The sequence below is a fragment of the Micromesistius poutassou genome (assembly GCF_964030765.1).
Source record: "Micromesistius poutassou genome assembly, chromosome: 8".
NCBI classification, from domain to species: Eukaryota; Metazoa; Chordata; class Actinopteri; order Gadiformes; family Gadidae; genus Micromesistius; species Micromesistius poutassou.
The window spans coordinates 15114496-15141068 of NC_140278.1; the positions used below are offsets into that span (position 1 = coordinate 15114496).

Here is a 26573-nt window from a genome sequence, read left to right on the forward strand (position 1 = left end):
ATAGTGCATAAATGATGAAGTCTGCCCACAATATCGATATGTCACCTGCCAACATAGTTCTCAAACACTAAGATCGTTGATCAAAAGGATGCATTGGTAAGAACTTTATAGCAAGAAAATATTAGTCATTGTGGACAGGTACCATGTTTGTTCTGATGGAAAAATGTGTATTGTGCGTGTGTGTGATATTGTTGAACTGGAAGAGTAATTACAGTTGCAGCCTGCCCTTCTGCAATAGTTCTACATTATTCTTCAGAGTAAACTATTCCTAGCAGACGACAGTGTAAATATGCTACCTTATTTCATCACTACCTCCTTTTGTTGGCGTTGCCAACGATATTGTCATATATTGTATTAAATATGTTTCAAGACATCACATTTCATAGCTAAAAAACTACATAAAATGTAGATGTATTTAACTTTAAGCTGTATGAATGCAGTAGCCTACATATTTAAATTGAGGCGCCTGTATTAAAGCGATTTAAATCGAAATATGTGAAACTGCAGGCTTCAATGAGACTAGTGCTAATTAAAAAAAATCCAATGAAGCCCGCCAACTGTGTCAGTTCAGTTGGCAGGTAGGCCTAATCCGGTTTAATGCACACGGAAAAGTTAAACCTTTTTTAATGCACACATGCATTAGGTTCATATGAGCAAACAGCTTCATATGCTGATTATCAAGAAATACCTTTATGATCTGGAGCTCAAAAAGGTAATTAACATCAAACAGGTCCTACCGACCCACCCATGTCCCTTCTAAAAGGGGGGCGTTCCCTTCGCCTCACTAAAGCCGCAGTAGTCTGTGTCGTCATGCAAGGTTTCTTTTAACAGCATCCCAACACCTTCAGTTATCAGCTGAGAGCTCAGAGCCAGACTGTTGCTCACCCCGGCACCGCCTCCCATCCGGCTCAGACTATCCCTTAGAACCAGGCACTAAGAAATTCTGCTTGAAACCGGCCAAGTTTTTAATGGCGAGGCTCAGTCTATATTCTATATTCACATGTGCCGTGATTAGGATGTGAATTAGTCCGCACGTTAAATCCGAAATTTGCCACCTGTCCTCTACTGGCGAGACAACGTTTTTTAAAAAGGAAAGAAAGCAATATAGACACATGTAGGCTACCTACTGAACGATTGACCAGTTGCGCAGTTATTGTGGGCGGTTGACTCAGAACAGTTGCACCTGCAGAGTCCTCCGAGGACTCTCTGAACTTATGCAGACGAACACCCGAATGATGGAGATGAGGTAAGCACCGGATTGGGGTTAAACATTATAAAACATACAGACACAATGAAACCATGCTTTAACATGCCATTTACGGTTGTTTATATTAGAAAGTGCATGCTCTCGAATAATTCTGGAGGTTACTCAATGCCTGCAATTTAAACCTACAACAAAATTAAATGCTGGTTTATATTATGGGCTATAACACCATACAGCGACCTTAATGTTTTACATGCAATTATGTAAATGATATGTTATGTGTTATTTAATCTAGAAATCAAGGGCTGGTGTGTTTTTAATAATTGTTTCTAAAAGGGTATTATTAAATTAATTAAAAAGTCACCAGGAAAAGTTCATGCATTATTAAAACCTTTCTTTAGAAAGTATATGTGATCCATCAATGAGAAGATGACACAATACGGCATATCATGTAATTAGGTTGGTGTTATAACCACAGCTTGATTTCATATTGGGTTATCCAGTGTATGTAAAAAATCGATACATCTATACAATCTATCAGCTATGCACATACCACCACCTGTAACCATCAGTGTTCTTTTGAGCTAAGTGGTTTAACTTAGTACATACAAAAGGCACAAGGGTCCCATTGCCTCTCTGCAATGGCTGTTTATAATTCAATATCAACTGTCAAATGTGCCTTTAGTGGCAGACTGAGTTGGGTGTCAACTCTAAACCCTCAGGGAAATAAACAGTGTTTTTGTTTGGTTGTTGTAATGCTTGAGATTATCATATTTTAAGAGCCAACAATAGGCCTATTCTGGATACTTTTATCTGATGGCATGTTGCTACAATCTCCATGCAATGTAGAGTTAGGGTAAGCGTTAGAGTTAGTATATTTATCTTATGCTGTGTATTCCACTTTACCCAGGAGGCAGGATCTGCTATTCTGGAAGAATATGCTAATATGATTATGCATACAAGGAGTTGCATGCTAATTAGAAGAAGCAGACTGTTTTTGAAAATAACAAGCATATGCAGTATATTTAAAAGAAGCAGCACCTTAATGAACACTTTTCCACTGAATAAAAGATTTCTAGCCAACAGAATTAAACGTTGACTATGACTTGTAGGAGTGTGAATTAGCACTTTATTACGCAGTTTCTGCTATTTGATTTATATAATAACTGTGATGACAGATATATTTAGAGAAATCATTTGCTTTCAGAGGAAAAAAAAGTAAGCCCCTGGAAGATGTCCTGTCACCAGTCTCAAGACTCACCTACTTAACCTAAGGATTTGTATGCAGCTGACCAACACTGGCAGATGCTCTTTTAAAGAGAGCTTATTTGTTTTTGGATTATTCACTTTTATATTATTAATTTAAATGAGCTTCTCTTCCTTGAGAACGTTCTTTGAAGGGCTTTGTTGTGATGTGATGCGTCAGATGTTTCGGTGTTTGATGTTATTAGTGTGTTGTGTGTTTAGTGTTTCTCATATAGTGAACAGCAAGTTCACCTGTGCAGGTGTGATAAATCTGTGGGTGGATCCCAACCATCCAGCTTCCGTCAGAAGCCCTGAAAGCACACAGCAATTCTGGCAAATCAGCTCCATTGTGCATAGAAACTTCAAACACCTCACACACACACACACACACACACACACACACACACACACACACACACACACACACACACACACACACACACACACACACACACACACACACACACACACACACACACACACACACACACCAAGAGCTGAGACAAGTTGGCCCCCCATCTGAAGAGCAGTGTCTAAGGCTAACAATGCTAACAGCTAGAGTCCTGTAGCTAATGGAAGGCTGCTGTCTCTTCATTCAGAGCGGTTCCTTAACTCCATTGTCTGTTCTTAGACACCCAGGAGCTGATATGACCTGGTTGGTACTGGATCAGGCTTTCTGACTGCTTCTCGAAACGCAGTCCCACTGAAGTCTTCAGTTTGAACCCATTGCACTTGGCAGAATCTCTTCACTGACTGTCTTTCCCCCACTTAATCGCTCTTTCTCTCTCTCTCTCTCTCTCTCTCTCTCTCTCTCTCTCTCCCTCTATCTGAAATTGTCACACACACGCATGCTCTCTCTTTCATTCACTCTTTTATTCCACTGGTTATTTCCATCTCCATCTCCATCTCTCTCTCTCTCTCTCTCTCTCTCTCTCTCTCTCTCTCTCTCTCTCTCTCTCTCTCTCACCCCCCCCCCCCCCCCCCGTCACCTCATTCTTCGAAAGCCTTACTTCACTCTTGGTCGACTTCCTCCTGCCTCCATTCAGCCTGGCCCTTACTGGGGGTCACTGGTTGCCGTGGGAGATGGGCAGAGCGAGTCATTCGAGGTACCGCTGCGTGGGATTGGTGGAGGAGCCGTTGAGGAGAGAGGCAGAGGTGGTCCTTGCGAGGGAGAGGTGTCTGTGTGGGGGTCCAATATGGGGCACCCAGGGTCCTGACTGTCTGAATCTGTGTGCAAATTGGAGGACAGTCAGGATATTGAGCAGGATATAACTCTCTTCATATTGAGGTCATATGGAACGAAGAGGATGAAGCTTAGAGCTGAACCCACTCTTCCTCCTCTCCTGACATCAGGCTCAGACCAAGGCTTTTCCAACGAAACCTGGCTGTGGATGCTTAGGAATAACCTTCTATTTCACCTCCCAACCACCCTCGCCCCACGTGACCTCGCCCTCCTTCACCTGACCCAACCTCACGTCATGGGACATCACATGCCAACACCTCACATCACCCGATCTCACCTCCACTCCCCTAAGCTTTATAGTACATCATTGATGAGGAAATACTCCCACATTGGCTTCATACAGTGACATATCTTCTGAAACCCCCCCAACCAAAATTGCATCCCGAATCGTTTAGCCTATATACCCTCTTCAGCCAACTGCCGACAAGCCTCAGTTGACCCTTCCTGGCTGGCGCATACGTGGGCTAGCATGGGCTCTTGGCTCTAGGGGAGTCTTTCTTCAAGGTGAGGGTCGTTGTGTATTCCTGCAGCTTCCTCCGTCTTTCTAAACACCCTCTGATGTTGCCTCGGATGCCCTCTCTCTCTCTCTTCCTCCCAAGGGAAACCCACCCCTCTCTCTCCCTCCCTCTCTCCCCCTCTCTCTCTCTGTCCTTGGCATATGGAAATGAGGCCATGGCCAGAGACCATATACCAAACTGTGGGAGAGAGGGAGATGGTGGGAGAGAGATGAAGAGGAAGCGTTTGTGAAAGAGTGTGTGTGTGGTATGAGCACCCTCCTTGTTCTACTTTTTTTTTTAAGTTAAAGTTTCTATGTTATTTGAAAGGTCACTTGTATCCTTATCCTTACCTCATGCTTCCAACATATTATCTCGGGTCAGTAAGGCAATAATTTATTCCCATTTACTTGATCCCATTTTTGAATACATTTAGCAATTATACAGAGCTGCATTCTTACACATATGCTATATTATCTCACGCAGTTTACCATGAGAGGAAGTGTGACAGTGAAAGACAGGGAAAGTGTGTAAGCAATAATGTGCTCATTCTCGACTTTTCAAGAGACCATATTACTGATTGTTTAGGAGGGTATCAGGCAGTACTTACTGCAGAGAAACAAGAACTTTCAGTCAAGAGACGCAAGGCGGAGAGAGAGTCATTCGGGGTAGCTCAAGATCAGTGGGGCTCTGGGTGCATCCCAGAGCCCAATGTGCTTCCCTGATTGGACAGAGTAGTGGTTAGGATGGGTAGGATCCCAGCCCAAAGGTCGTGGGTTCACAATGTCTACCTGCAAACATCCTTGAACAAGATGCCCTAACACCTAATTGCTGATTTACGACATGTAGAAAACATATATATCACTAAGTCGCTTGGATAAAAGTGTCTGATTAAATGATCATTTAGCATTTGCTCGATGTTCAAATGACTAAACATGGTAGATAGTCCTAGTCATTGACCAACCGAGAGGAGGTCCTTCTGAAAGAAACAAGGGGGAGCATAGAGGGGGTCGGGTCCTTTTGTGTCTATTTACTCAAGTGATCTTGGTTAGGATTAACCCAGGCGTTGTTCAATCTACAATATGCATATTGATGCAGGAGATGAGGTACGTGTGATGTACCTCAGGCCTTGCGGCTGTGGCTTTTGAAGATGGTTCTTGTTGAGATGAAGGATGCAGTGTGAAGTAGTTGGGTGTAATGTTGGGCTTCCACCCTACTCCCCAGGGAGGCTGGGTGGTTGGGAGGAGGGGGTGCTGATCATCAGGATTCTGGGCACACTAACCAGTTCCTAAAGCTTGACTCATTCCAACTGAATGAGGCAGTCACTCCTGCACTGATTTTCTTATGTTGCTTTGCCCCCCCCCCCCCCCCCCCTCTCTCTCTCTCTCTCTCTCTCTCTCTCTCTCTCTCTCTCTCTCTCTCTCTCTCTCTCTCTCTCTTTCTCTCTCTCTCCCTTTCTCCCTTTCTCCTTCTCCCTCTCCCTCTCCCTCTCTTCCTCTCCCGCTCTCTCTCCATCTCTCCTGCTTTCTCGTTCTCTTGCCTTCTCTCTTATACAGCTTTACTTGCACGTACACACTCACACTTATATTAAATAAAGTACAGCCTCAGGCTTTAAGGGGCAGTGATTTTTCTACTAAATCTTTCATGTCTCTGGTCGATAGCCTAGAGATACACTGTAATAACTGCTGTCAGAATTTCTGTTCTTTTTTTGGTTGATTAATTTGTAACCCCTGAATGTCGATAGAAAACAAAAGTAATAGAAACAACAACAAATCCATCGCTTCCAAAAGTCTTCTCCATAAACAGAGATACCTGAGACACAGATACCTTAAACATATACCGAGGGATCAAATCAGGCTTTCTGTTGAAACAGTCCTTGACCCGAGTAATCCATCAATATCTCCTCACCGACGCTGGCTAGAGTGATGACAGCTGGCTACACGCCAGGTGTAGTGGAGGAATTAGATATCCCAGTGCAACGATATCTGCTCTGAGTGTGATGTGCAGTTCAGAGCCCAGATCAATACATCTGTGTGTGTCGCTATGTGCATCTCTTAGCAGACAGGCCAAGCTTGCTGCTTTGTCTTTTCCACATCCATACGTTGCTTAAAATACCTCATTACCCCCAGCCTCATTTTGTAATTTTGGTGGCCTAGGATTGGCACTGATTAAGGAAGAAAATGTGTAATTCACTAAATTAGTTTAGCGGTATCTTATCTATATGGCAGATGGCACCCCGATGCCACACCAGCCACCGTGGACACACCCCTGCACTCTCTCTCTCTCTCTCTCTCTCTCTCTCTCTCTCTCTCTCTCTCTCTCTCTCTCTCCCCCCATAGTTCCCTCCTGCACCCCTTCCTTCCTCTCTCCCTCCCTCCCTCCTTACCTCCCTTCCTCTCTTCTAACCCAGCTGTTTGTTTTGGTTCACTCCCTCCCACCTTCCCTTCCTACCTCCGTTCCTTTCTTTCTCCCTCCCTCCCTCCCTCCCTCCCTCCCTCCCTCCCTCCCCTCTCCCTCCTCTCTAACCCAGCTGTGTCTCTTTGTTCCCCCTCAGGCTGGGTGTGATTCTCGGGGCCATCTGGCTCCTCGCCCTTCCAGCCACCTCCACTCCCATCCAGGAGCCAGGTAGACACACACACAAACAAACACACACATCGACATACACTCACACAAACACACACACAAACACACACACACACATCGACATACACTCACATGCACACAGCGGGCACATACACCCTATAATATTTTAATACACACACACACACACACACACACGTCTTGCCCCGTCAAAACATTGTCAATTTAATAAGGTGACCTCTGAACTTTGTCGGGCCTCACTTCCATTGCGCCAATGTTTTTGCTGACTTTGAGTTTGTGGTTGAAGCGGTGAGTTTCTGCGCTGAGCATCAAGGTCAGCTGACGCTCCCTGCGGTGAAGCTCAGCCCAGTGGGATCTTGTTGAGTCAGAAACACTCCAATCACCTGCCGCAGGCTTAGCATAAGCTTCTCTAGGATTTTTTAATGTACCAGAATGAGGACTTAACCCACCAGACCCCCGACCCTAAAAAACACTTACGTTCTTGGAAGCTGAGGTTAAAAAATGTGTTGGCCAGCTGTTTGGCGTCCATCGGCGGTCGTCACACTCAATGAATGAGCCCTTACAAAAGTTGGATTATCATTGAGTTATTATTATAAACGATCACATCTCTGACAGACATGCAATCCTTTTGTTTTCAATTGACTGTTGGCCCTGATCACTCTCCCTCCCTCCCAGACGACTCCAAGCTGCTGCAGGTGACCATCCCCACCCCCCCGCAGGTGTCAGCCACCCTGGGGGGCTCCCTCACCCTGCCCTGCCTGGTCTCCCTCTCCCAGCCGCCCCCCACGCCCTCCACCAACGGCCGGCGCGCCGTGCTCTCGCTGCCGCGCGTCAAGTGGAGCGTGCTCTCCGAGGGTCGCGACACCGAGATCCTGGTCGCCCGCGGCGACCGCGTCAAAGTGAGCGAGGCGTACCGGGGCCGGGCGTTGCTGATCAGCTACGCGGCGTCCCCCGCCGACCTGAGCCTGCAGCTGGACGCCATGGGCTACAACGACACGGGCTTCTACCGCTGCGAGGTACAGCAGGGCCTGGAGGACGCCCATGACGCCGTGCAGGTCAAGGTCAAAGGTGAGGCGGTCGGTTAGGACAAGTGTAGTGGAGGGTGTTCGGCTCCCAGCATGTAGGTTGTAGGTTTGAGTCCCGATCGCTCCAGCCTAGCCTGTTTTCATCTTTGAGCCAGAAAAGCTTCCTATCTGACCTCTACCTGCTCCTTAATGACATGTGACTCTGAAGGCAATGTTAGACAGTATCTGACTCCAGCAGTGAGGTAAGGACAATTCAGTTCAAGTTGCTATCTATTCTTAGCCAAACTGACTCAGAGAAATGTATTTTCTATCTATGTCATCAATGGGAAGTTTTGGGTTAAGGGTTAAGGTCGACTTGCTCAAGGGTGAGGTCGACGGCAGACTTTTGGGTTTGGAATTTGGACTGACTCCTTGCCCTCTGATACATGGCTAAAAGCCGCTGCTTCTGGGTCATCAGGTGTGGTGTTCCACTACCGCGACGCGTCCAGCCGCTACGCCTTCACCTTCGACCAGGCCCAGGACGCCTGCGAGGAGATCGGTGCTCAGGTGGCCACGCCCGAGCAGCTGCTGGCGGCATACCGCAGCGGCTACGAGCAGTGCGACGCGGGCTGGCTCTCGGACCAGTCTGTCAGGTAAGAACCTCGGGGGAGGTCCTGCTGGATCTGTAACGCTCAACCCAGCTTTGAGAACAGGGCTGAGAGTCTATAGGGATCTTTTTTTTGTTATATTCAGGCTTTGGGGCCTAAAAAAAGTCCATTATTGACTGTTTATATGCGACTACGTGACCGCAATATGGTCCTAACGTCATGTGGGAATGTCGTTGCTAGGTTACAGAGCTGAGAGTTCCATTGTTGCAGTGGCTGGCTGAACATTGGGCATTAAGATCGTCTTAATGGCAGCCGAGCAGCATGTCCTCGTCCGTTTCATGGCGTCTAAAAGTAGCTTTTCCGGTTTTCTGTGGAAGAGCGAGCTCCCGTGCTGAAGAGAGGTTCAGTCGAGCGAGGAAAAATGTTCTGTTTGACATTAGAGCCACATCAACTCATGTCGATTCCAGAACCAAGCATTTCTGGAAGAAGCTGGTATTTACGGTGTGGTTGTGAGGGGTATCACTACCTGCACAGAGCCCCCTTTGGTATCTGATGGTTCTGCTCGCTCTCACCATGTTCTCCACAGATACCCCATTCAGATGCCCAGGGAGGGCTGCTTTGGGGACATGGACGGGCAGCCAGGAGTCAGGAACTATGGGCTGTTGGAGCCAGATGAGCTGTACGATGTGTACTGCTACGTGGAGAATATAGAAGGTAAGATCTTGGTCACAGTTCCCATATTCAAGGATCATGTATAAAAATGAAAAACTGAATCATATTATAAATCAATCTCACCCCATACTGAATATACATCATTAATAAACGCTGTCGTCTTTTGCTAATGTTATTATTGAAACTAACCTCTAAAAACGGTCCACCCCATGACATCACCCTCTCCGTAGGGGAGGTGTTCCACGGCTCCGCCCCCCAGCGGTTCACCCTATGGGAGGCCAAGGCCTTCTGCCAGGACCAGTGGACAGAGTTGGCCACCACGGCCCAGCTGTACGCGGCCTGGAACGACGGCCTGCACCACTGCAGCCCCGGCTGGCTGGCCGACGGGAGCGTGCGCTACCCCATAGTGGTCCCCAGGGAGCGCTGTGGCGGCGGGGAGCCCGGCGTCCGCACCGTCTATCGCTTTAGCAACCAGACGGGGTTCCCCGAGCCGCACACGCAGCACGACGTCTACTGCTTCAGAAGTGAGGAAGGCCGAGTGACGGCCGAGCGGCGAAGCTTGTTGAAGTTTTCGTACGCGCAATCCAGCATTTTAACGTTAATGACATGTTCATGGGTTTCTGCTCTATATTGGAAGGAAGTCACGTTTGTTGTTTGTCATATGTGGTGGAGTCTAGTTCCCCTTCTAGGGATTAATAGGGTTTATTGTACCGGATCGTACTCCTGCTAAGCTACAATCAGAGACCAACATTGTAGTGAGCCGGTCCTGTCGAGCTCAACTGAATGTAACTTATGACACTGCAAAGGTTAGGGGTTAAATTCCCCTCATGCTAAGATTGTACTCACTCTGTATTCAAGACTCTTCGGTTAAAAGCATCCAACCCCCAGCATGCAGCCTTCTCACATTATTTTTTGCCTTCCAGGCAATAACAGCCCCCACACCGACTCCCCCCATACATTCCAGGCCACTGAGCCACATGAAGTAGAAGACCATGACCTTGACGACCCCACCCACCCTCTTGAGGAGGTCATCGCCAGCAAGGGGACCTTCCAGGAGCAGAACCCGGCAGGCAGGCCTGCTGGACCAGAGTCCCAGAGTTTGTCGCCGGGTGAGGAGTACCTCACAGTGTCCAGGGACCCGACCAAGGAGCCCCGTCCATCTGCCACCGTCCTGTCCCAACTTGAACCCCCTGCGGTGGCCGCCAGCTACCCCGCGTCCTACCACCCATCCCCTGAAGAACACCCCCTAAGCACCCCCCCTCTTACATCAACTCACCAAGACCTGGGCGGCGACGGAACCCCAACCTCAGGACCGTCCCTAGAGGCTGATGGGGATGGGACCACTGTACACACTGACGAGGATGGGACCACTGTACACACTGACGAGGATGGGACCACTGTACACACTGACGAGGATGGGACCACTGTACACATTGATGAGGATGCGACCACTGTACACATTGACGAGGATGGGACCACTGTACACACTGATGAGGATGTGACCACTGTACATATTGATGAGGATGTGACCACTCATGGGACTGATGGGGACATGACCATGCTACACACTGATGGGGATATGACCACTCTACACACTGATGGGGAGGAGGGTACCACTGTAGAGGCAGATGAAGACGGGACCACTGTAGAGTCTGATGGGGACGTGACCCCCGTAACAGAAGAATCACCTTCGCTCGCCGTCTCCGAGGAGTCAGACAGCGCTTCAACCGCAGACACGTCCGAACCCGCGGCAACTCACGACCACTTTGAAAACACCCCGGAGACGGCGACCGTGGCGACGGCACTCGCCGTCGGCACACCGGATGCGACCGAGACGTACGATACCGTCTCACACGGGGCCGACGATGAGTCGGATTCAGGGGACGATGAGGAGGACCACCACACGCATGCCGACACACATCAGGAGCATGTGTCTGAGGGCCACACCCCCGCCCCTCTGCCCCCCCTGCTCTCCGGGCCCACTGCAGCCGAGCACCCTCCAACAGAGGAGCGAGGGTCCGAAGAGGAGCCTCTGAGCTCGCGTCCCGACGAGAGCGCCGTTCTGCTGGGTTCCTCCTCCCGCGACCAGACGCGGGAGGAGAGCAGCGGATCCGCGGCCCAGGACAGCACTCCGCAGCCAGGGCTGGAGGACCACTTCACCACCCTCCACCACCACTACAGTAAGGAGTGGAGATTTGTGTCGATGATTTGTTACGGGAAATGATGACGGAAAAATGAACACGGCGGTTGTTATTATATCATTGTAACACTTTTCGAACATATTGATTGATATAAAATACAGTTACTGTTTGTTTGTTTTTTGATAATGTTATGTATTATTAACTGGTTATCTAACATTTACATTTTTTAGGTAATTGCTCAGTTTTCCTCAATCATCGAAAATACATCTGGATTTAACTTTAAAAGTACAATGAATGCAAAATGTGTTAGTACATTTTTCCTTTGTTTACTATTTAAAGTTATTTCTACTCCTGATCAAACTCAATCTCAGAAGTGTATGTAGGCCTACCACACATGTTATGTGTGGTAGGCCTACTATTTGTTAATGACTCTGCTTTCTCTGCAATCAGGCTCCGCCATGGGGATGACATCCGGGCTCTCTGGGTCTATGTCGCCCTCTGCTGGTGGTGTGGAGGATAGCAGCCATCACGAGTCTGGCTTCACCCAGACCCCTGAGGGCGGTGTGGTGGTGGGAGGGGTCCGGGACACGGAGCAGGAGGTGTTGAGAGAGAGCGTGGAGGTACACCTTGGGCGGGCACCGAACCAGGAAGCTGTGGATCACGGCTCCGGCGATGAGGGCTCTGTCTCGGCCGAGGTGTCCGGCGGGGCCCTTGGGGAGAGCTCCGGCATGGAGCCCGAGGAGGGGTCCCTGATGGAGGAACAAACCCCCGTCGCCGTAACTGACGGAGGAGGCGAGGCCTCCGAGACGACTGACTCCGAGTTGTCCTCTACGGTGTCGTCGGTCACCCTCCTCCCCGATGACCTCACCCTGACCTCTGAGGCGGCGTTCGCGGGCCACACCCCCACCCCCAGCGCACCACGGGAGACCCGCTCCGACGTGGAGTACAGCGCGGAGCCGCCGGTTACCGTGGAAACTGGCCTCGCCGATGACACCACCGACGAGGATCACGAGGAGGATGCCACCATGATGATGGACTCCACCTCTCTGCAGCAGCGCCACAGCCAGACCCCCAGCCCCACCTCCATCCATGTGTACGCAGGGTGGACGGTGGAGGACGTAAAGGAGGAGGGAGAGGAAGAGAGTCACACACACTCAGCCTTACCACCGGTCGGCCAGGATGGTGGCGACATAGGTAGGTAACGACCTCACAGTGCATGCGACAGCATACACCCTTCCACCCTTGCAATCATTTCTATAGGGGGTAGTAGTGGAGTGGCTTGGGCGTTCCACACTCAGCTGAAAGGTAAGGTACTGGGTTGGATCTTAAATGTCTACAATCTATCCAGGCCTACCTGTTGCTCCCCCCCACCCTGCTCTTTAAAGACCAGCATCTGTATTAACCTTGAATGCACTTTGGATGGTACATCTACTAAATGAAGGGATAGTTTAGTAGTTGCTCATTGTATATATTTTAGGAGGGAGTGCTGAGGAGCAGGAAAGAAAGAATTTGTTTTAATATTTATTTGGAACTTCTCACTGTGGGGGGGAGGCAGGGGGGGGGGGGGGGGGGGCGGGTCGGTTGTTATTAAAGCAGCTTAAGCTAAGCCAGCAACACTGAAGGATTACCTTCATTAAGTTTGAATTACATACATATTATTAGACCCAGTGGACTCCCAGCAGGCTATTTTATAATACTAAGCATAATAATGATAACAAAAATGTAATAACTACTCATTTGGATTTGGGTTAATACCTAAAGAATATACCACTTTAATGATTGTATTTGGTAAAACATCATCTGGCAACGATATTACTTCCACCTGTGCCAACTTTATAATTCAAGAAGTTTTGAGAAGTTACTTTTGAGATACAGATTTGTAACTGTTTATCTAGTAAATTCTGGTAACATTCTTTGGCAGTTGAAACGGATCATGCCTGATTTAATATTGCCCTCTAGTGTCGAGATATTGACACTACAGTAACATTTACAAAAAAAAAGAAAAAAAAAGTTATTTATCACATCAAGGAAACTCAGTGATTTCTGTCAAAGCTTATTTTGATGTATTTGTTTATCTTGATTACTGGGTAATTACTGTTCTTCTTCTTCTCTTCATCTCTCCTGAACAGATCATTGTGTGGAGGATTCGTGTCTGAACGGCGGCACCTGTGTGGACGGAGAGCCCAGGGTGTGTGTGTGTCTGCCCAGCTATGGAGGAGACCTGTGCCAAACCGGTGGGTTGCCTGCTTATGTTTTATGGATCATCACACTGCTTACCATACGTTAACATGTCAAATGATCTGTATCGGGCTGCACTGTATTTTTATTATTCACCAATGTTGTGTGTGTGTAGGAACAATACACACACAAGTATTTGCAGTATTTTTTTACAATATTGATTGAAAAAAAACTGTTCCTGTGTCTTTTACTGTTGCTTTCAACATTATGTTTGTATCTACCCTACTCACAAAATATGCGGGGCAGACAGGACAAGTGCATCAAAATGTCTTGAAACAATAATGTATGCCTTCTTATACCTTCCTCAAATGGCCCATAATGTCTGCTCTAAATATAAAGCTTGTGCTCCAGACAAATGTGGGTCACTTTCTTATGAAAAAGGCCTCAGCACATGGTATTCATAAAATCTTGATGAATACCATAAGTCTAATTAAAACTTATTCCTGTATTCATATCAATTTCTCTCTCTCTCCCTATCTCTCATGTCTCCCCTCCATCTCCCCTTCTACCACCCCCCCCCCCCCCCCCTCTCTCTCACCCCCTGACTGTCTCCCCTCTTTCTCCCCCTCCATCTCCCCTCCCTCCCCTCCCTCCCTCCCCCGGCCTCCCTCCCCCGGCCTCCCTCCCTCCCCCTGGTGAAGACCTGGATGCGTGTGATCTTGGCTGGGAGAAGTTCCAGGGCGTGTGCTACCGCCACTTCTCCAAGCGGCAGGGCTGGGAGGTGGCCGAGCAGCACTGCCGCATGCTGGGGGCCAACCTGGTGTCCATCATGAGCCCCGAGGAGCAGGACTACGTCAACGGTATCAGGCCCTCACACCACGCCCCTGCCAGCGCATCTGATTTAAATGCTGTGGATGATGAGTGTTTCCCAACCTTACCTGTTATAGCTGCTCGTTCATGACCTGTAGAGTCATTTTGGATTAAATTGTCTGCTCAATGACTAATTGGTATCATATATATATTTCGTGTGCACCCATCCGTGCCAGGGGTAAAACGTGCGAGAGAGCTACCATGTGACTACCAGTGATCTGAACCCACACCCATGCGAGGGCTGCCCCAGGGAGGAACATAACCTTTTTAATGAGGTTATTTCATTACATGAATAAAACAAATAATAATGAATCAAGCAGTTGAAAACGCCACTCTGCGCTTACGGCAATGTCTTACAATACCACACACAATTAGTTATTTCTATATATATTGGATCATTTGAGAAACATTTGTTTGCCTAATATTACTCACATGAAAGAAGGAATAATAACTAATCAGGCAGTTGAGACCTTATTCTGCGCATATGGCGATGTGTGTCCGACACAACAACACACACACTTATTGACTTTAGTTTTATATTACATCCTATCGTTAAATTTGATTAATTTGCTTCAAAGACAATATTTATAACCAAAAAAATTATCCACGATGAATGACGTTCAGTAATCTATCAAATACGAGAGACGTATTTGAAGTGCTAATGTTACAAGGAGTAATGTGTATTCCTTGTTTTTTTTGTTTAGGCTTTCATAAGTCATGGTTGTTTTATAACTTGATGTGACCTAGGTTAGAATCCCAAAGGCAGTGATTTGAGACAAAGTCGTCTCCATTAGAAGAACAATTAGGTTTCCATAAGGAATGTTTACAAAACTTCCTCAGGAAAAGATGTGCTTTGTAGTTGTGGGATCCGGGTAAGTCTCAACAACCAGTGCTGGCGTTTGAACTCTCATTCAACACTTGAGGCTGTCACAGGTTGATGCCTGTGTGTTTGGGTCTGCAGAGGAGTCCTCGTGATGGCTATCTCACATTCCTGAGGTGGCTCCTGTCTGCGTTCTGCAGGCGGTCGACATGCTCCCGTACCCTCCATTCAGATGTCAACATGCCATATCTGTGCCACGATCAGACGATCGGCTAGTGTTTCAGAACCATTCCACTCCTTCCTGGTTTTCTGTTTGTTCTTCCTCTTGTTAAACGTTTTATAGTAACTGTCGGATGTGTTCAGCACATTATCATTATTATCAGAGAGGTATTGCATTACTGCATCATCTCACACCAAGGCATAAAGGCACACACAGTAAAGCTTTTGTTTTTGCCAACTTAATACTGTCTTCTTAAAAATGGTTCAGATGATTATTATGGACCGCATCTGGACATTTGACTTATGATGTAAGATGGATTTGAACATGATTTGTAGCTTCCATGAATTTGTTACATTTACGTAGTAATATTTAGGTAGAAGCTTTTCTTCACAGTGACCTGCAGTGAATTCAGTTCATTCATGGGGGCCTAGCTGCCCATTGAGTGTTTGTTTCCCTCCGTCTGTCTGGTTACCTTAATCTCTCCTCCCTTCTCCAGATAAGTATAAGGAGTACCAGTGGATCGGTCTGAACGACAGAACCATTGAGGGAGACTTCCGCTGGTCGGATGGAAACCCTCTTGTGAGTATTAAGCGATCAGATTCACTGTTTTTATCCATCTTTTAAGATACAAATACTTTCCAGGGAATATGACCATGGTTGCTGTGGCTATCTCCGTTGTTGTCTGCAGTTTTTTATTTTGTGAAACTTGTTTTAGTTTGAATTTCTGCTTTAAACTTAATCTATGTTCTCAATCACAAAGAGGCATACCAGACTAACATAAAAAAAAACTGATAATTTTTACATCCTTATGCTAATTTGTTTTCCCCCACTTGCCACCTAAGCAAGTTAACACAAATACTAAAAATTCTTCCAAATTTAGATTTAAATCAAATACCAGATATAAAAACGACACTCTTACAGTTTGTATTGTATAATTCAAATATTTGGTTTGTTTGTGACAGGGTAATCTACCAAGACTATGCAGCTACACTATAATTTGAAACTTCAGACAGAAGTCTGAAAACAGTCCCAGATGGTTCTCACCCTGCAAGACAATCCTTAAGAACTTTTCTATTTCTCTTGTCGGATTAGACCAGGATAGAATTTGTGTACATTGTGTGTACATCTACTGATCGCATCCTTTAATTGTTCAGATATAACAATAAAATGATCTGCTTTATGTAGATAGCATTTCACTGAAAGGATCCCCGCGCTGTGTTCCCCTAGCTGTATGAGAACTGGTACCGGGGCCAGCCCGACAGCTACTTCCTGTCTGGGGAGGACTGCGGTGTGATCGTGTGGCATGAGGGGGGCCAATGGAGCGACGCGCCATGCAACTACCACCTCTCCTACACCTGCAAGAAGGGCCCCTGTAAGTAGAACTACACACAGTTACCACCTCTCCTACACCTGCAAGAAGGGCCCCTAGAACTACAGTAAGTAGGAAGTATAACTTCAATTCAATTCAATTCAGTTTATTTAAGAAGGGGACAGTGCAAATTAATAAAACACATGATCATACATGGGTTAAAAATGCCAGAATTAGCCAAAAGGCTATTTTTCATTAAACAAGATAAAAAAACAACAACAACAACAACAACATAAACAGGACGGAACCCCACAGCACAAAACAGGGCATCACAGAACAAACAGAACTGACTAGCTAAGGTAAAACAACAGAACACTAAATACAAAGCACCAGTGAAAATAAATAAACTAAATACATCAATCAATCAATCAATCAATCAAACACTTTATTTGTCCCCAAGGGGCAATTTAAAAAGGCATAAAGAGCAGCATTAGGACAAACAGGACATCAGACAACATAAAAACATTCACAAAGTGCTTCAGTTAAAAAATTCTAGCAGCTGTCAATTTCAAAGTGCTCTGTGCATCACGTTAAAGTGCTATGTGCATTCAGTCTGACGGGGGCTGGGCAAAGTTGTTGAGACAGGCAGGGGTCATTGTTCATAAGTTGGACTGCTGTAGGAACAAAGGTGGCCCTCCTCCTTTGTGTCCTGCAGCGCGGACAACGCAGTCTGCGTCCCGATGGGAGCCACTCGAACACAGGATGTAATGTGTGTGAGGAATCGTGTAGGATCCTGTGAGCGGTGCGGAGTGTTTGCTGGTCACAAAAGGCAGACAAAGCTCTAACAGGGTGTCCAATGATTTTAGAGCAGACTTTGGTGATGCTGAGTAAGCGTGTCCGGTCTTGCAGGCTGATGGAGTGAAACCATGAGATGAATGAGAATGTAAGTACGCTCTCAATGAAGGAGTGGTAGAAGGTCAGGAGAATATCTTTGTTCACATCAAACGATCTCAGCTTCCTGAGCAGGTATTGTCTCTGGTGGCACTTCTTGATGATCTCCTCGGTGTTGGATGAAAACCTTAGAAGGCCATCGAATATTGTGCCCAGGTACCTGTATTCCTCCACCAACTCCACAGGCTCCCCCTGGATGGTGGTAGTGACAGCCTCTGCTAATTGTCTCTGCTTGCTGGAGAATGTAACAATTACCTCTTTGGTTTTGGTAGAGTTCAGCTGGAGACAGGCGCCCTCACACCAGGTAATAAAGTCCTGAAGTACAGAGCCATGGTGCAGGTTAGGGACAGAGAGCAGAGAGAGCAGGACTGTGTCGTCAGCGAATTTCACCAGCTGACAGTTTGGCTGAGTGGACCTGCAGTCATCAGTGTAGAGGATGTAGAGCAGGGGCGATAAGACACAGCCCTGCGGGGAGCCAGTGGAGGTGTGGAGGATGTTGGAGTATGAACCATTGACAAACACCCTCTGAGACCGGTTGGTTAAAAAGTCAATAACCCACTTAATGACCTGGTGGTCCAAGTTAAAGCGAGTATTTAACTTCTCAGCAAGGATTTGTGGCTGCATGGTGTTGAATGCAGAAGAGAAGTCTGCGAACAGGAGCCTGGCGATGGTGTTGGGGGTCTCCAGGTGTTTGTGGATGGTCTCCAGGATAAATATCTTGGCATCATCCACTCCCCTGCCGGCCCTGTACGCGAACTGCAATGGATCCATCATAGGCTCAACAGACTTGGTGATAAAGTTTTTAATTATCCTCTCCATCGCCTTCATCACCAGGGAGGTAAGGGCCACCGGCCTCAGATCATTTAATACCTTAGTGGGGCCCTTCTTGGGGATGGGGATAACTGTGGAATGTTTCCACTTCCGGGGCACTGTGCTGCAGTTCATGGAGGTCTGGAACAGCTGCTGGAATACCTCCCCCAGCTGCTCAGCACAGTGCTTCAGGGTCCGCCCACAGATGTTGTCAGGTCCGGTGGCAGTGTTGAGTTTTGTCCTCTTGAGGGCTCTCACCACCTCTTCCCTGCTGAAGGTGATGGTGGTGTCACCAGGATGGAGTGAGGAGATGATGGTCTTAAGCTCTGTGCTGTTGTCCATTTCGAATCTTGAGAAGAATGAGTTGAGGTCATTGGGTAAAGATGTTGTATTGCAGCCATCAACCTGGATGGGTTTGTGACTGGATGTAATGCAGTTCACCGCTGCCATGTTCTTCAGACCCTGCCAGGCGGAGCGAAGATTCCCCTGGGTAAAGGAGACCTCCACTTTGTTTTTGTAATCCAGCTTGGCCTTTTTAATGGCACGCTTGACCTCTCGACTGACCTCCTTCTTTTCCTCCTCCGAGCCAGTGAAGAAAATCCTCTTTTTCTTATTGAGTACTTGTTTTAATTCTTTTGTGACCCAGGGTTTATTGTTGGGGAATATTGTAACAGTTTTGGTAGGAATTATACTGTCCACACAAAAGGAGATATATGCAGTCACTGTGTCTACCTGCTCATCGATGTTACTAGGGGACAGTAAACAATTCCAGTCAGTTGTTTCAAAACAGCCTTGTAGTCTGTCAATACTGTCTGGGGTCCATTGTTTGATGTTCTTAGTTATTTTGTCTGACCTCTTTACTACAGGTAGGTAAGCAGGAGCAAGCAAAATGCTATTATGGTCGGCAGAGCCTAGGGGGGGGAGGGGGACAGCTCTGTATGCATCTGGAATAGAACCATAGCATTTGTGGAACCATAGCATTTGTGGCACACACTAAATACAAAGCACCAGTGAAAATAAATAAACTAAATACATAGTGTGTTGACCACATTCACAACAAATTATTTTAGTGCTGACATGTATATGTATTGATCATCCATTGTCTTAACTGCTTAGTAAACTATTTGTATGTGTTTAGTTCCCTGATATGTTGTGGAATTGAATTCCATTCCTTTGCACTTTTGACGGACCAGGCTGACTGACTAAAAGTGCTTTTTTGCAACGGAAAAACACAATCACCCCTCGATGATCCCCTTGTGACACGATCACCTGTTCTTCTATTGATGTACTCAGCAAGTGGTGGTGAAGGTAGATTGTGAGTGACCCTAAAAACCAAGCACACATTGAAATATTTTTGGAGGTCTTCCCAGCTTAAAAGCTGGTACTTTTTTTGAATCGAACAGAGGTGGAAGAGTTTTGTTTTTTTATCTAGAATTTTTATTGCTTGTTTGTATTGTGATTCAAGTGGCTTTAATGTGCTCAAATTGGCCTGCGACCAGTTTGTCAAACAATAATTCAGATGATTAAAAATCATAGAGTGTATAAACATTTTGGCAGCCTTTGGCAGCCTGCCTGTAGACATGTAATTTCTGATGGAACGAAAATTTGCGATATTGAATTTAGTAGTATTGCAGGTTTTTTACATGTGCCTTAAAGGAAAGGTTTGAATCAATTAACACCCCAAGATATTTGAATTCACTCACAACCTGTAATTTTTATCCCGCTACAATTATGTGATGGTCACTAGTAGGTTTATTAGTTTTACAAAAGAACATGCTGACTGTTTTTGAGACATTTAATTACAGGCAACACTCTCTCAGCCATGTTGTAACCTGAACCATGGATCTAGTAAGCTTATGTACAACATCTGCCTTGGATCTGCCATGTACAAAAAAAACTATCATCTGCATACATTATAGTTTCAATCCCTGCGGCACACCAGTGGGCAATTGCGCACTGGTGTGCGCACTTTGATTTATGATTATTTATGGAAACTGACTGAGACCTGTTTGTTAAATATGATTCCACCCATTTCATTGCACCATTACAGAAATAAAATTTTGATATCTTGGTAAGGAGCACTTTATGATTGACTGTATCAAAGGCCTTCCTAAGATCAAGAAATACTGCACCTACAACACCACCCAAATCAAGAGAGAATTTTATTTTCTCTAACAAAAGACATGTAGCTGTCTCTGTTGAATGTTTGGTCCTAAAGCCAAACTGCATGGGGTGGAGAAAGGTTGGGCTGTTGTCAAGATGGTAAATAATCTGCTCAGCTACCCATTTTTCAGTAATTTTGGATGCTGTCGGGAGAATACTGATCGCCTATAATTACTTAGGGATTTTAGATCTCCGGATTTGAAGATTGGAGTGACAATACCTGATTTCCATGCATTTGGAAACTGTCCAATTGATATTGACTGATTAATAATAAATGTAATAGGATAAGCCAGAACTGAGCCCAGGTCTTTAAGCATAGTCGAATCCATCCCAAACACATCTTTCTTTTGCCTTAGAAGGTTTGAGGGACCTGATGGTTTTCATGACCTGTGACTCAGTGATGTTAGTTAGGCTAAAGGCAGGTTCTACTATGGTGGCTGGCTCCACTCTGCCCTGGTCTACTTGGAAACTCTGGGAGATTTTAGCCACAGAGTCAACAAAGTAGTGATTGAAGGCCTCTGCTATTTCATTTGGCTGACTTAAGATAGTTCCATTTAGATTAATTTCAGGTATTTTTCTATTACTGTGACTTTCCCCAGTTTCTTTAAGTGGCTCCAGATCATTTTAAGATTTCCTCTGGCCTCGTTTAAAACTGCTATAAAAAAATTTGCCTTGGCTTTTCTGATTTCCCTCATTACCTTGTTTCTTAATGTTGTGCATTGATACTTATCATGTTGAAGTTTTGTTTTGATGGATTTTTTTAGAGCAAGATCACACTCTTTCATTAATTTAAAAATGGTATCATTTAACCAAGGGAGACTGTTCTTTTTGGCCCTATTTTTAATCTTACAGGTAAATTGTTTAATAATGTCCTGTATTTTGTTTGAAAATGTTAAACAATCTTGTTCCAGATTACGTCCCGATAGCAGCTCATTCCAGTTTACCTGCTGGATTGAGGTTTTAAAATTATGTTGCTCATTCCTCTGAATTTTATGAGATTCTGTTGCAGCCAAAGTTTAAATCGCTTACTATTCAGCTTCCTTGCCACTAAAATCAGATTGTGATCAGACAGTCCTGTTAGCATATTGAATGATTTCAAAATTCTCTCAGGTCTGTTGCTAAAGACTAAATCAATCAAGGATGGAAAAAATTATCAACTCTTTTGTCAGAAAGTGGCTCGGAGTCCCACGCTGCCTAAGCAGCGTAGCCTTGTATGGGAAGGGCATTGTAGAATTGCCCATATCTAATCTGACAGAAGAATTTAAATGTGCTAAGGTTAGACTGGAAATGACTCTTACTCAGTCCAAGGACCCAGTGGTGAGCAGGGTTGCACCCACAGTTAAAGCAGGGAGGAAATGGAAACCAAAACAAGCGGTCCAGCAAGCTCAATCAGCACTTAGGCACAGGGATATTATGGGCCATGTTCAGCATGGGCGGGGGGGCTTAGGGAGGGACGTAGGTAAACCCTCATGGGGTAAGGCTTCTGCAGGAGAAAGGAGGAAAATGGTAGTGGAGGAAATAGGAGATTGTAAGATGTACTAAGGCAGTGTCGCAGGCTAAACAAGGGCAGTGGGTGAATTGGGAGGGAGTGGAGAAGAAGAAGATAAAGTGGAGAGATCTATGGAGCATGGAGGCTAGCAGGATCAGATTTATGATAGGTGCCACTTATGATGTTCTCCCATCTCCCCAGAACTTAAATCAGTGGTTTGGTGAGGACATGCACACTATGTTCCTGTGTGTGCAGCCTCTGCCATATCCTATCAGGGTGCAAGGTAGTCATGGCTTGTTCACGAACAAATCAGTTCGAACGAACGACTCTTTAAAACGAACAAACCGACCTGATTCGCCGTTCTCGTTCGTCGTTGTTCGTTCGCCGAGACTCGACTCCCAGCTCCGCCCACTAGTCGCTGAGTCGTGCTGACTCGCGAGTCGCCATTCGTTCACTGACTGTGTTTAGCGGTGAAGACTCGAGGACTGAGAAGTCACGAGAGTCAGCCGGGCAACAACATCCCGATTCCAAACATGAAGCACTCCTCAGCTAAAAGGAACTTAGTTAATGTTGTGTTGATTGTTGACCGTTTGCACCATTGCACGATCGTGATTCATTTGAGAATGAGAACGAGGGAGGAGCTGAGTCTGACCGACTCAGCTGAGAACGTGCATTCGCGATTCGTTTGAACGAGAACGAGGGAGGAGCCTAGTCTGACCGACTCAGTGACTGAGAATCATGATTCACCACTACTGGAAATGCAAACGAATGAACGAACGAATGAACGACTCTTCTTGGCGAACTGACCGACGCGAACTGATTCATTCAAACGAATCATGAAATCCACCACTAGTGCAAGGTAAGTCTCTCCCAGGGGTGCTATACATGGCGTCATAATCAGGTATTGAAATGTTTGGCAGAGGCTGTTGATGATAAACGGAGAGAAGCTAATTCAGCAGCCGCTAGTAAAGAGGGTAGGCAAATTAACTTTGTGCGTCAGGGGGAAAAGGCTAGACCATTTAGAGGCAGGCATAGAGTCGGGCAGCTAAGTAATGGAGGAGCCTGGGAATTGAAGGCGGTTCAGCAGGTTGTTGTGCCTCCACACATCGTTAGCACTCGGCTAAGACCAGATATGCTATTGTGGTCAGACTCAGAGAAGATTGTTTATTTTATTGAGCTTACAGTTCCTTGGGAAGACAGAGTTGAAGTAGCCAATGAGCTTAAGAAAGCGAAGTATGCTGAGATGGCTGGAGAGGCAGCACAGCGAGGCTGGAGTACGCGACTAAGGCCTATTGAAATTGGTGCGCGGGGGTTAGTGGCTAGATCTGCTATTAGCTTGCTGACTGAACTGGGTATTTGTGGACGAAGTCTGAGGCAGGCGGTTAGTGACATGTCCGTGGCAGCAGAACGAGCAAGTGAATGGCTGTGGATAAGGAGAAAACATACTTCCTGGGGTTACCAAGCTAAGGTAAGCCAGATGTGCTAACGTGTGCTATTGTGCTAACGTGTTTGTTTGGTCAGGGTTAGCGGTAGGGCTAGGGGTACGATGCAGGAAAGAGAGTGTTTAGATGCATTAAATGTGGCAATGTGGTGGCAGCATTGAGGGGGGTGAATCCAGGACACTGGTTTCATTGTTAAGCCTTCAGGAGGTGTCGTGGGCCTAACTTAACGAAACAACTGTGAAAGAGGGTGCCCACTTGATAACCCTGATGATATTCTGCTTACTGCATACTGCTGTATTTACTGCTGTTAGTTGGGCTAGTTGTCTCGTGTTTTTCACCTTTGGTTGGTAGATTAGTAGCCAGCGTGCTTATAAGGTTGGTTTGGTCAGGGGGGCATTGTCACTACCTGGAGCTTGCACTTAAACGGAGCCTGGGTCTGTTGAAGGTGGCATTGCTGTCTTTAGGCGGTGATAGCCATAGGATAGGATAGGTACGTTGTTTTTAATTTTTTTAATTTTTTTTTTCTTTTGTTTTTTTTGTATTTACCGCTGTCAGTTGGGCTAGTTGTCTCATGTTTTTCACCTTTGGTTGGTAGTTTGGTAGCCAGCGTGCTTGTAAGGTTGGTTTGGACAGGGGCCTCTGAATATGTGTTTTCCTTGGATTTTGACACAAGGGATTATAACATCTGATCCTGTGTATTAATGAAATCTGTGTACTGGTGGAATTGATGAGGGGGCTCTGTAAATTACAATGAGGACAAATGACATTTGTGGCGACAAAGTTATATAGAGACAAATCAATTCCAGTCCATTTTCATTTGATACATGGATTTCTTTACAATTAAAAATATCTTTGGCATAGATCAAAAACCCCCTCCCTTTGAGCCCAATCTGTCCCTTCTATATATTATAACCAGGTGCAGAAAAAACTGCTGAGGGTGAATATTCATGAAGCCAGGTTTCAGACAGTCAAAGAAAGTCAAGATTAGAGTCATTGAGAAGATCTTGGACTTGGTCACTTTTGATTTAATGCTGCGTATGTTTAAATGTCCACATAATATGCCTTTTGGCTTTGCTTTAGGGTCCCAGATTAATCTGAAATTATTAACAGTTTGAAACACTTTCCTTTTCTGGTTTTTCGTGATTGTTGCATTAAGCAGTTTCTTGCTGCCTTTGTTGACATTCGTTGCAGCCCCACGAGTGTCTGATTGCAGCCCGGCTGGCTGTTGCTGTAGCCCGGCTGGCTGTGGTTGCAGCCCGGCTGGCTGTTGCTGTAGCCCGGCTGGCTGTTGCTGTAGCCCAGCTGGCCGTTGCTGTAGCCCGGCTGGCCGTGGTTGCAGCGCGGCTGGTCGTTGTTGTAGCCCGGCCGGCTGTGGTTGCAGCCCGGCTGGCTGTTGCTGTAGCCCGGCTGGCTGTTGCTGTAGCCCGGCTGGCTGTTGTTGCAGCCCAGCTGGCTGTTGCCGTAGCCCGGCTGGCTGTTGCTGTAGCCCGGCTAGCTGAGGTTGCAGCCCGGCCGGCTGTTGTTGTAGCCCTGCTAGCTGTAGATGTAGCCATGCTAGCTGTAAATGTAGCCCTGCTAACTTTGGTTGTAGCCATGCCAGCTGTGGATGTAGCCATGCCAGCTGTGGATGTAGCCCTGCTAGCTGTGGTTGTAGCCCAGTTAGCTGTGCCTGTAGCCCGGCTGGCTGTGGTTCTAGCCCAATTAGCTGTGGTTGTAGCCTGAATGGCTGAGGTTGTAGCCCAGTTAGCTGTGGTTGTAGCCTGAATGGCTGAGTTTGTAGCCCAGTTAGCTGCAGTTCTAGCCCAATTAGCTGTGGCTCTAGCCAAATTAGCTGCGGTTCTTGCCCAATTACTACTACACTCAGCTTCCACACAACTACTAATTATCCTACACTTATTATTGTGGTGTCGTTGCTATGAAGATTGGAGCTACTTCTTCACCGCAGGGATAACCATATTAACTATTCCACAGTGAAAATAAATTGGTTAACATTTGATATTTTGACTACTTTTCTCTTCGCTAAAAAATAATGAATTGAATGAACTCTAGCCCTTTTATTGATTGAATATACGGGAGAAGGTGTGGGAGATGTTCAGAATAAACCACTTCAGTTGGACTGAAATCCTATTTGGTCCAAAGTTGAGGACGAAACGACATGGTCGTGTATCTACTACACGTAAAGACACACAGGTGTTCTGATGAGAAGCTGTCCTGATGAATAATCAGAGGGAGGCCATGTTTCTCCGTCACCGCCTCCTACCAGCCTCGTGCGGCGCCCCCCCGGAGGTGCTCAACGCCAAGGTGTTTGGGAAGAAGCGGTCGCGCTACGAGACCCACGCCATGGTCCGCTACTACTGCACAGAGGGCTTCCTGCAGAGGTTTGACCCCGTCGTCAAGTGCCTGATCAGCGGGCAGTGGGAGGGGCCTCAGATTACATGCACCGGTGAGGAACCCCTGCCACTACTGACCTACTATGGATAATCCTACTCTACTGACCCATGCTCGAATACCCCTGCTGGTTAATGACTTGTAGCCAAATACACTGTACTGTACGTCACTGTTGGTGGTGAGAACATTTGAAACATACCGATTTCTCACATTTTGTTGTGTTTTACAGAACAATCCGAACATCTGGTGCCAAATCAAAAACCTGTAGAAGGGTAAGTGTTGTGAATCATTTTCAGATCTGAATACATTTGAAAATGTAAAGGGGGCATGCCTGGCTTCATGCTACACTGTAGTATTCATAGTTATACATTTTAACATTAGGTACACTTAATGTTGATCTCTGCTGTTCCTATGTAGCTCCAGTGCTCTCAGTGGTGGACCAGCAGAATTAAGCGGCCACCATTCAGAGTGAGGGGGTCCTGGAGGTCCTTGAAGGTCCGTGGAGGGTCTATAGGTCCTGTACTCAGCCATGGGCAAACCAGACCTTCTAGACCTGGAATAACTACTACACCCACCTACACCTACCTTGTTTTCTTCTTAAATCAACACATATTTTGTTTTCCTGCCGTACACAAACTGTCCTATCTTGTTTTAATGATGACACTGGGTGTACAAAAGTGAAGTAAAAGTAAAAGGATATATGTTTCATTGGCCTCCCAAG

At 46.3% G+C, this 26573-nt stretch overlaps 1 protein-coding gene across 1 annotated transcript; it reads left to right on the forward strand.

Annotated features, from left to right (window-relative positions):
• Window positions 1-1235: 1235 nt before the first annotated feature.
• bcan (brevican) lies at window positions 1236-26304 on the forward strand (the record flags this gene model as incomplete). The annotated part of the gene is made up of 14 exons (XM_084471929.1): window positions 1236-1246; window positions 6741-6811; window positions 7463-7855; window positions 8270-8444; window positions 8986-9113; window positions 9302-9595; window positions 9995-11251; window positions 11663-12406; window positions 13342-13446; window positions 14092-14250; window positions 15797-15879; window positions 16528-16672; window positions 25728-25907; window positions 26270-26304. 14 exons carry the CDS (start codon window positions 1236-1238, stop codon window positions 26302-26304), a joined length of 3780 nt encoding a protein of 1259 aa, XP_084328055.1.
• Window positions 26305-26573: the final 269 nt, after the last annotated feature.